General features: G+C 37.2%; 1 protein-coding gene across 1 annotated transcript; it reads right to left on the bottom strand.

Moving 5' to 3' along the window:
• Nucleotides 1-731: 731 nt before the first annotated feature.
• On the bottom strand, nucleotides 732-10,229 carry LOC104221606 (nuclear transcription factor Y subunit A-10-like). The gene is made up of 6 exons (XM_070165226.1): nucleotides 10,122-10,229; nucleotides 9,482-9,671; nucleotides 2,755-2,861; nucleotides 2,465-2,533; nucleotides 1,746-1,883; nucleotides 732-1,538 (listed from the first exon to the last, which is right to left on the bottom strand). The coding sequence occupies exons 2-6, from the start codon at nucleotides 9,630-9,632 to the stop codon at nucleotides 1,137-1,139; spliced, it is 867 nt and encodes a 288-aa protein (XP_070021327.1). The 5' UTR covers nucleotides 9,633-9,671; nucleotides 10,122-10,229; the 3' UTR covers nucleotides 732-1,136.
• Between the last annotated feature and the right edge of the window lie 832 nt (nucleotides 10,230-11,061).

An 11,061-nucleotide genomic window follows, 5' to 3' on the forward strand; every position in this document is an offset into this window, starting at 1 on the left:
GTATATAAATGATAATTAGGTATACTAAATCTAATTATATCAAACCTTAAACATTGAAGGTAATATAGTTTCCTATATGGCATAGGAATATAAAAATTCCCAAGAATAATAAGGCTAATAAGAATCTATTTTCACAAACAACCATTATATTAATTTCAAAGTGTTGCTTACACCAGCATACAAATAACCTGCTTAGTAAGCAACATATGTAATTAGAGTGCATAAAAATTGTCAATAGACATGCAATTATAGACAACTTACTGCAATTGTTTAGACAAAAGAAAGATTATACTGTACAATCAAAACCTCCCAAAAAATCACAAGACCTAATTTTATTTGGGGTGTGTGTTTGTCCCCTTATTGAAATTCATTTGTCATATTTATGGTAGGGGTTTGAGCCAAAATGACTTTTTAGTGACAATGATAAAATTTAGTTACTTTTAAGTGACAAAAAATAGTTGAGTAACTTTAGTGAAATTGAAAGATAGTTGAATGACATCACTGAAATTAACCCGTGAAAGAAGATATGATCCTTATGTTGATTATCTATTCGACTTCCTATTTTTTTTCATTTTAGAATATAGTTTCACTATAAGTGAACCTTGAGTTCTACCTTTTCCAATTATCTCACAAAACTAGAAATATTTCTGATGAAAGTGAATAATAGGAAGGTAACTTATATATGTCTGAGCAGTAGACATTGCACATATTATACAAACTTATATCCAAAATATTATAAGTATAACATAAACACTTCATTTCCATCCAAATACACTTCCAGTCTAAAACACACCAAATTACACATTAGTGAATATCAAGTTTAATCATCAACATATGATCAACTGTATTTTTACAAACCAACATATATATGCACAACATCGCAAACCTGATTATTTGGACATTCACATGAACTTTATTTAGGTTTAGGATACATGTATTACTATTGCTATAAGTAAACTGCATTAAGGTTTTAGCACCTAGTAACATCCATGTAGCTTGATAGCTAATGGAACGATGGAGGTGACACCTTAATGCGGATAAGCCAAGGATGAACTGCCTGTCGATAGCCAAGGAACCAAACCGCGATAGGAACATAGTCCAGATATGTCAATTTGGTTGTAGTAAGGACGACGTTATCAAATGTTGAGGTTGCAGCAACTATCTGCTGCTGCAGAACCCCACTTACTGCCCATGAGAATATCATGGCCAGTATTCATCATATAAAAAAAAGCCTGAACTGATGGCCTAGGATTGTGAACTGGATAAGTATCAAGATCTCCCCTGGAGTAGAAGCTTGTAACCTCTGATGAATTACAGGACATTCTGCTTGTTGTTTCCTTTGGTGAGTTAAAATTGCCTATATGATCAGACTGCAGAACTTCAGAATTCTGTGATCCAGTGGGTTGAGATTTCCTGTTACTAGTCTTGGTTGTACCATCATTGGTACTTCCATTCATCTTCCTTGTGTTCAAGAAGCGGCCACCACCTCCCCTAGGTCGGCGCATGGCATGGAGATGGCGCGAGAGGTGCAAGAATGGCTGACCAATGCAAAAATTAAGCAACCACAGTGAGAACAGGACAGGAAATTTGAGTAAAACCATAGTGCTACAATTTCCCATGGAACTACTCTTTTTCTCTTAAATTTTCATATTAAGCATAATATTTACAAGTTAAAAGAGTCGATGATTGGATATGCATATGTGGATAAATAGTAACTGCAATTGGAGTTAAGCAAAGAAATTTACCTTGCGTGGTTTAAGCAATTTATTCTCCATCTCCTTTGCACGAAACTTTCTACGCCTAAGTATCCCATGATACTGCTTCGCATTGACAAATATCGGGCCTTCATCAGAGGTCAAATTCAGTGGTAGCATAACACGGCCCTTGAAAATTTTGAGAATAGAAACTCTGTTATGAGTATATTACTTTCCGTATCCTTTGATAAAAAGAATTTTAGACAATACTTCCAACGAATAAGACAGGACGGAGTATAGAAAACTTCCAGAAATGTCAGCAAAAGAGATAGTGTAATTACACGTCGCTATTCATAAGAAATGGAACTAGTAACATGAAAATAAGACAAGCAACTTTCTACAATAGGTTAAGCTGTTGTAAGCATTTCATTATACTGAAGGTGAATATAAGTTAAATTCTAGCTAAAATAGGCAGATACTGATGCAACAAATATTCCATTTAGTTTGAAACGAAGAAAATCTATACATCGATCATCTTTCTTTACACAGTAAAGAGGCTTATGAAATGTGGAGCATGTGTGTTAAACTTCTTTTTGGATTAAAGATGGAACCAGTTAAGAATATATTTTGAAGGATACTAAAGAGATAAAGCTTGTTATCTATTTGGAACCAGTTAAAATAAACATTCATTTGACTGCAAAAACATTTGTAATTTTTAGTGCAGGAAAATAATACTGTAACTAGTTTCAGACATGAGAAAGAAGTAATACCGAAACTTGAGAACCATAAGTTGAAAATAACCCAAGGCTCTTCTCTCCATAAGGATACTTTGCATAAATCTGGCGGACAAGCAGAAAAAAACCAATGAGAAGAGCAATCAGGAGTTAATGACAACATGTTAGCTTTCATGCTTTTTTCATAAAATAAAAACACTTTATACTATCAGCATAATCGTTCACAATATGTGGAATTTATAACCTAAAAATAAAGCAGGTTACCCTAATAAATATAAAAAGTTTTTACACTGACATTCTATATAAGTTAATCCAAGAAAATTTACCAGGGGCTCAAAGTGGCCTTGATAGTCCGTATTAGATGATTTCATAGAAACACCATCCACAACATTTGAAAGCTTTTCTGAAGATTTGGAATCGCCTGACTGAGATTCTGCATAATTATTAATAAGAGCTTAATGGAAGTGCCAAACAATATATAACTCGAACTGGTTAAAACAACATAGAAGAATGATCCTTTTAGGGGAAAAAAGGATCAGGAAATGTGAACTTTTTGTAAGATGGTGACCTTAGGACAAAGTGAGAAAGATTGTAGTTGAGATTCTATATATAGATCAATAGAAATTAAATGAAAAGAAGCAGCAACAATACATATTCCCAAAGCTTAGATGTAAATTGCTTATGATCTTCAACGATTCTCTAGGAGCTTATTTTAGTGAGAATGACAACACAATTTGAGCCTTAAGTAGGTCGATAGAATTCCAATCAATCTCTTCTTGATCTTACCTTCAGGTGTTGGATTAAGATAGCCGAAATATATCTTAAATATGGTCTGATAATGTACGCTTTACACCTAACTCACACTATTTTTCTCAAAAGGCCTCACACCATTAAAAGTTTATGTAGCCTCCTTTCTATTTCAGCTATCAGCGTGGCATACCCAACAATCTTTTCCTCGATTAAGTTCCACATGGCTTTTCACCAAGCCCCTTGAACTAAAGTCCACATGACCATCACTTGATGTATTTATTTGGAGGTTCATTGTGTATACACCTCACACATCATTTGAGTATTTGTGGTCATCAATGTCCAAGAGCTAGCTTTCGAGCCCCACACATTACTTCGTCATCTTCATACTTGTCCTGTCAAAATCATTGGGTGTAATACTAACTGTTGGGTTAAGATAATACTCTTTATATGATTATATAATTAAGAGATCTTTACACGTTATCTTCTTTTTCTTTTCATCAATGTGAAACTTTGTCAACAATTTGGCAATTGAAGTTGATGATGTCCATCTCATTGAAGAAGTATTAGGCATGTGCCTAATAAGAGTTTTCTTTGGTTTGGTAGCCAACCTTGTTGACTTGGTTTGGTTGGTAGCCAACCTTGTTGAATTAGTTTGGTTTGGTAGCCAACCTTGTTGAATTTCTTTGGTTTGGTAGCCAACTTTGTTGAATTGTGAAAAGTGTGTGTAAATTGTCAAATATTGTAGGCTTTAGAGGGTGAAGCTTTGGCTATAAAAGGAGAGCTTCAACTCTCATTTCTACACACCAACAAAGAGAGAAAGAAAGAGTGAGGTTTCACAGACAAGGTATAAGAAAATAGTCTGTGAGGAAAATAGAGAGTGAGCGATATTGTAGTGAGGTGGGAATATCAAAAGAGGGTTATTTCTTTTGAGTGTTGTAGTGGTCTTTGGAGTATTTACCTCCGACCTACAAAGTGTAAAATTCCTTACTATAGTGATATCAGTTGCTCCTCTCGGGGTCGTGGTTTTTTTCCCCTTATTCAGAAGGGTTTTCCACGTAAAAATCTTGGTGTCATTGTTACTCTTTTATTCTTGTTAATTACCGTATCTCGGTGCTACATTATTATTCCGCTTTATTACCGTGAATATTATTTTGGTAAGGGGTTTATTCCCAACAACTGGTATCAGAGCACAGGTTCTGCTCGTTCACTGAAATACTATTCACTGTCGGTAGTACTATACTTGGTGAAAAATAAAAATGTCCGGAGTAAAGTACGAGGTAGCAAAATTCAATGGAGATAACGGTTTCTCAACATGGCAAAGAAGGATGAGAGATCTGCTCATCCAACAAGGATTACACAAGGTTCTAGATGTTGATTCCAAAAAGCCTGATACCATGAAAGCTGAGGATTGGGCTGACTTGGATGAAAGAGCTGCTAGTGCAATCAGGTTGCACTTATCAGATGATGTGGTAAATAACATCATTGATGAAGACACTGCACGTGGAATTTGGACAAGGTTGGAAAGCCTATACATGTCCAAAACGCTGACAAATAAATTGTACCTGAAGAAGCAGTTATACGCCCTACACATGAGTGAAGGTACGAATTTTTTGTCACATTTAAATGTGTTTAACGGACTAATCACACAGCTTGCCAACCTCGGAGTGAAAATCGAGGAAGAAGATAAAGCCATCTTGCTATTGAACTCGTTGCCATCTTCGTACGATAATTTGGCAACAACCATCCTGCACGGTAAGACTACTATTGAGTTGAAAGATGTCACATCGGCTCTTCTACTCAATGAGAAGATGAGAAAGAAGCCTGAAAATCAAGGACAGGCTCTCATCACAGAAGGTAGAGGCAGGAGTTATCAAAGGAGTTCGAACAACTATGGTAGATCCGGAGCTCGTGGGAAGTCAAAGAACCGATCCAAATCAAGAGTCAGAAATTGCTACAACTGTAATCAACCAGGTCACTTCAAAAGAGATTGCCCAAATCCAAGGAAGGGCAAAGGTGAAACCAGTGGCCAGAAGAATGACGACAACACAGCCGCCATGGTGCAAAATAATGATAATGTTGTCCTCTTTATAAATGAGGAAGAGGAATGCATGCACCTGTCAGGTCCAGAGTCGGAATGGGTGGTTGACACAGCGGCATCTCACCATGCCACACCGGTAAGAGATCTTTTTTGCAGATATGTAGCAGGTGATTTCGGCACAGTGAAAATGGGTAACACAAGTTACTCAAAGATTGCGGGGATTGGTGACATTTGTATCAAGACAAATGTCGGATGCACATTGGTTCTAAAGGATGTGCGGCATGTACCTGATTTGCGGATGAACTTGATCTCGGGAATTGCTTTAGACCGAGATGGATACGAGAGTTATTTTGCAAATCAAAAGTGGAGACTCACTAAGGGATCATTGGTGATTGCAAAGGGAGTTGCTCGTGGCACGTTGTACTGGACAAATGCAGAAATATGCCAAGGTGAATTGAACGCAGCACAAGATGAGATTTCTGTAGATTTATGGCACAAAAGAATGGGTCATATGAGCGAGAAGGGATTGCAGATTCTTGCCAAGAAATCACTCATTTCTTATGCCAAAGGTACAACTGTAAAACCTTGTGACTACTGTTTATTTGGTAAGCAGCATAGAGTCTCATTTCAGACATCGTCTGAAAGAAAATTGAATATACTTGATTTAGTATATTCTGATGTTTGCGGCCCAATGGAAATTGAATCAATGGGCGGTAACAAATATTTTGTTACTTTTATTGATGATGCTTCACGAAAATTATGGGTTTATATTTTGAAAACCAAAGATCAGGTGTTTCAAGTTTTCCAGAAGTTTCATGCTCTAGTAGAAAGGGAGACGGGTCGAAAGCTAAAGCGTCTCCGAAGTGACAATGGAGGTGAGTACACTTCAAGGGAATTTGAAGAGTATTGTTCAAGTCATGGGATCAGACATGAAAAGACAGTTCCTGGAACCCCACAGCACAATGGCGTAGCCGAGAGGATGAACCGCACCATTGTGGAGAAGGTGAGAAGCATGCTCAGAATGGCTAAACTGCCTAAGTCATTCTGGGGTGAAGCAGTTCAGACAGCCTGTTACCTGATCAATAGGAGTCCATCAGTTCCGTTGGCGTTTGAAATCCCAGAGAGAGTCTGGACCAACAAGGAGGTGTCCTACTCGCATCTGAAGGTGTTCGGTTGCAGAGCTTTTGCACATGTACCAAAAGAGCAGAGAACAAAGCTGGATGATAAATCTATTCCCTGCATATTTATCGGATATGGAGATGAAGAGTTCGGGTACAGACTGTGGGATCCTGTAAAGAAGAAGGTCATCAGAAGTAGAGATGTAGTCTTCCGAGAAAGTGAAGTTGGAACTGCTGCTGATATGTCAGAAAAGGCGAAGAATGGTATAATTCCTAACTTTGTTACTATTCCTTCTACTTCTAACAATCCCACAAGTGCAGAAAGTACGACCGACGAGGTTGCCGAGCAGGGGGAGCAACCTGGTGAGGTTATTGAGCAGGGGGAGCAACTTGATGAAGGTGTCGAGGAAGTGGAGCACCCCACTCAGGGAGAAGAACAACCTCAACCTCTGAGGAGATCAGAGAGGCCAAGGGTAGAGTCACGCAGGTACCCTTCCACAGAGTATGTCCTCATCAGTGATGAGGGGGAGCCAGAAAGTCTTAAGGAGGTGTTGTCCCATCCAGAAAAGAACCAGTGGATGAAAGCTATGCAAGAAGAGATGGAATCTCTCCAGAAAAATGGCACATACAAGCTGGTTGAACTTCCAAAGGGTAAAAGACCACTCAAATGCAAATGGGTCTTTAAACTCAAGAAAGATGGAGATGGCAAGCTGGTCAGATACAAAGCTCGATTGGTGGTTAAAGGCTTCGAACAGAAGAAAGGTATTGATTTTGACGAAATTTTCTCCCCCGTTGTTAAAATGACTTCTATTCGAACAATTTTGAGCTTAGCAGCTAGCCTAGATCTTGAAGTGGAGCAGTTGGATGTGAAAACTGCATTTCTTCATGGAGATTTGGAAGAGGAGATTTATATGGAGCAACCAGAAGGATTTGAAGTAGCTGGAAAGAAACACATGGTGTGCAAATTGAATAAGAGTCTTTATGGATTGAAGCAGGCACCAAGGCAGTGGTACATGAAGTTTGATTCATTCATGAAAAGTCAAACATACCTAAAGACCTATTCTGATCCATGTGTATACTTCAAAAGATTTTCTGAGAATAACTTTATTATATTGTTGTTGTATGTGGATGACATGTTAATTGTAGGAAAAGACAAGGGGTTGATAGCAAAGTTGAAAGGAGATCTGTCCAAGTCATTTGATATGAAGGACTTGGGCCCAGCACAACAAATTCTAGGGATGAAGATAGTTCGAGAGAGAACAAGTAGAAAGTTGTGGCTATCTCAGGAGAAGTACATTGAACGTGTACTAGAACGCTTCAACATGAAGAATGCTAAGCCAGTCAGCACACCTCTTGCTGGTCATCTAAAGTTGAGTAAGAAGATGTGTCCTACAACAGTGGAGGAGAAAGGGAACATGGCTAAAGTTCCTTATGCTTCAGCAGTCGGAAGCTTGATGTATGCAATGGTATGTACTAGACCAGATATTGCTCACGCAGTTGGTGTTGTCAGCAGGTTTCTTGAAAATCCTGGAAAGGAACATTGGGAAGCAGTCAAGTGGATACTCAGGTACCTGAGAGGTACCACGGGAGATTGTTTGTGCTTTGGAGGATCTGATCCAATCTTGAAGGGCTATACAGATGCTGATATGGCAGGTGACATTGACAACAGAAAATCTACTACTGGATATTTATTTACATTTTCAGGGGGAGCTATATCATGGCAGTCTAAGTTGCAGAAGTGCGTTGCACTTTCAACAACTGAAGCAGAGTACATTGCCGCTACAGAAACTGGCAAGGAGATGATATGGCTCAAGCGATTCCTTCAAGAGCTTGGATTGCATCAGAAGGAGTATGTCGTCTATTGTGACAGTCAAAGTGCAATAGACCTTAGCAAGAACTCTATGTACCATGCAAGGACCAAACACATTGATGTGAGATATCATTGGATTCGAGAAATGGTAGATGATGAATCTCTAAAAGTCTTGAAGATTTCTACAAGTGAGAATCCCGCAGATATGCTGACCAAGGTGGTACCAAGGAACAAGTTCGAGCTATGCAAAGAACTTGTCGGCATGCACTCAAACTAGAAGACAGTGCTACCTCCTCTAGATGAATGAGACTGGAGGGGGAGATTGATGATGTCCATCTCATTGAAGAAGTATTAGGCATGTGCCTAATAAGAGTTTTCTTTGGTTTGGTAGCCAACCTTGTTGACTTGGTTTGGTTGGTAGCCAACCTTGTTGAATTAGTTTGGTTTGGTAGCCAACCTTGTTGAATTTCTTTGGTTTGGTAGCCAACTTTGTTGAATTGTGAAAAGTGTGTGTAAATTGTCAAATATTGTAGGCTTTAGAGGGTGAAGCTTTGGCTATAAAAGGAGAGCTTCAACTCTCATTTCTACACACCAACAAAGAGAGAAAGAAAGAGTGAGGTTTCACAGACAAGGTATAAGAAAATAGTCTGTGAGGAAAATAGAGAGTGAGCGATATTGTAGTGAGGTGGGAATATCAAAAGAGGGTTATTTCTTTTGAGTGTTGTAGTGGTCTTTGGAGTATTTACCTCCGACCTACAAAGTGTAAAATTCCTTACTATAGTGATATCAGTTGCTCCTCTCGGGGTCGTGGTTTTTTTCCCCTTATTCAGAAGGGTTTTCCACGTAAAAATCTTGGTGTCATTGTTACTCTTTTATTCTTGTTAATTACCGTATCTCGGTGCTACATTATTATTCCGCTTTATTACCGTGAATATTATTTTGGTAAGGGGTTTATTCCCAACAGAAGTCAGAGATACAGAATGCTGAACAAGTTTTCCTTCTCTTTCCAGTAGCCATATTTATCAATATTATGCATCTTCGTTGATTTCCTACTCAGTTCCAATTTACTATTTAGAGAAAGGACAACAAGACTCAACTTTCATACAATATGTTCTTATTCCTTAGCATAAAGCTCTAAGATTGCAATACTAAAATTGTTAGAAACCAAAACCATGAAAATGAACATATATATATAACCATGCATGTCTTTAAGATTATGTCACTTATAAAGTAATTACATGTAAATTTTAATGATAAACATTAATTCTATTTGATAATTTATTAAACATTTATAACTAATAACCGGCTATTATAGATTAAATAACATTGATCATTACCAGAGGAAGTAGTAAATTCAGTAGTGTCCCCCTTGGAAGGCTGCTTCATAGTCATAGATGCAGATTTGAAAGACTCCACTGATTGAGGCACAAGGCTGCCCCACCAAGTTGCAGTTTCATTCCTTTCGGTAAATATAGTATGCATGCTCATATATAGAAATTGGTCTTTAATATACTCTCAAACAAATTCCTGCAATTCAATAGCAAGCAGAATTAGTTTCTAGTTTCGCATGACTTAACTTCACCAACAAAAAAGAAAATAGTTTTAACCCAGGCCACTCTTCTACCAAACTTAAATCTTAATGTTCAACAAAGAAACTAGAGGAGAAAAGGGAATGATCACAATTTAGAGAGAAAACAAAAAAACTGGAGAATAAATTTAATTCTCAGATAAAAACAAAACAAAAGAAAAAAGAAACAGCTGAGATAATCTAACTCTAAATTAGAATTTTTAAGAGCATGAACATAAATAAGATAATCAGATATGGATCACAAAGTTATAAGTAGCTTAAGAACAAACAAGAGTTGTAATGTATCATGAACCAGAAATCACAAGAAAATAGGAAAAAAGAGATCGGGGAAGGCAATAAACTAGCTACTAAGTATATTTTTTGGAAAAACAAAGAGAAGAGTGACATACACAGTAGTAATAGTATTATGAGAATTAAGCAGTCTGTTTATTGTACAACCAGTAAGTGAAACCTCATTTGCTAGGAGCCATATGCAGGTACAATTCTAGCAGGAAACACAAAAGAGGACAGAGATGGCCAATGAAATATAGCCTAAAGACTTCATAAAAATACTGTAGTATTTTCTTCTTAGACCCCACATTTGCTTTGTTTATGTTTGTTCTTCCTAATCTTGTTCCTTTTTGGACCCTAATGTCATTAATTATTTGTATTTTTGGAGCCTAACCCAACTTCTGTACAATCTTCAGTAAGAAAATATGTGATTTTTATTTCGATTTACCTTACATGCATTTATCACTATTGAGAACATTTACACCTATTCAAATATTTTAACTTACTGTGGTATCTTTTCAGGTTACTAGTTTCAACCGGTAAAGCACAAAGCAGTTTCTGTTTATCAAAGTATTAATGCATGTACTGCATAGATATATCACATATATGCTTTTAATTAATACTTGTACCTTTATTTGAAATGATGATAATAGCTTGATGTTCTTGGGTTAATTTTAATAAAGAAAAGATAAGGGCAGCAAAAGGAACCCAAAAAAGTAGTAATTTTACTGCTATTATTGGGTGAAAAGAGGATGCCAACTACATAAATCTTCTAGTGCTAACTGTATGCATTCTAAGTCAAGTACTATCTGTGGCAATTAAAATAAATTGCAACTGTTTATGAATGCCAACTGGAATGCTTTGGGTGGGGGGCGACTAGGGCTTTTAGGATATTGAGGTGGTCCTTTTTTGTTTTCACACTTGGCATAGATCTTTACATTTGGCCCCGCTATTATAATTGGTTGGTTGGTGGGTGCAATTCTTTTTGTTGGTAAATCATTCGATATTCAAAATTTACTGTAATAAACACTCTCTACCAACAAGTTTTTCAAATTTAGA

This window comes from Nicotiana sylvestris, chromosome 12, assembly GCF_000393655.2.
Source record: "Nicotiana sylvestris chromosome 12, ASM39365v2, whole genome shotgun sequence".
In the NCBI taxonomy this organism is placed as follows: domain Eukaryota; kingdom Viridiplantae; phylum Streptophyta; class Magnoliopsida; order Solanales; family Solanaceae; genus Nicotiana; species Nicotiana sylvestris.

Excerpts from the sequence above, each read along its gene's own strand:
- LOC104221606 (XM_070165226.1), bottom strand. The coding sequence starts at position 9,632 with ATGAGCATGCATACTATATTTACCGAAAGGAATGAAACTGCAACTTGG. Across the intron at positions 2,862-9,481 it reads TGAATTTACTACTTCCTCTG|AATCTCAGTCAGGCGATTCC; the intron begins GTAATGATCAAT and ends ATAATTATGCAG. Across the intron at positions 1,539-1,745 it reads AATTGCTTAAACCACGCAAG|CCATTCTTGCACCTCTCGCG; the intron begins GTAAATTTCTTT and ends TGCATTGGTCAG.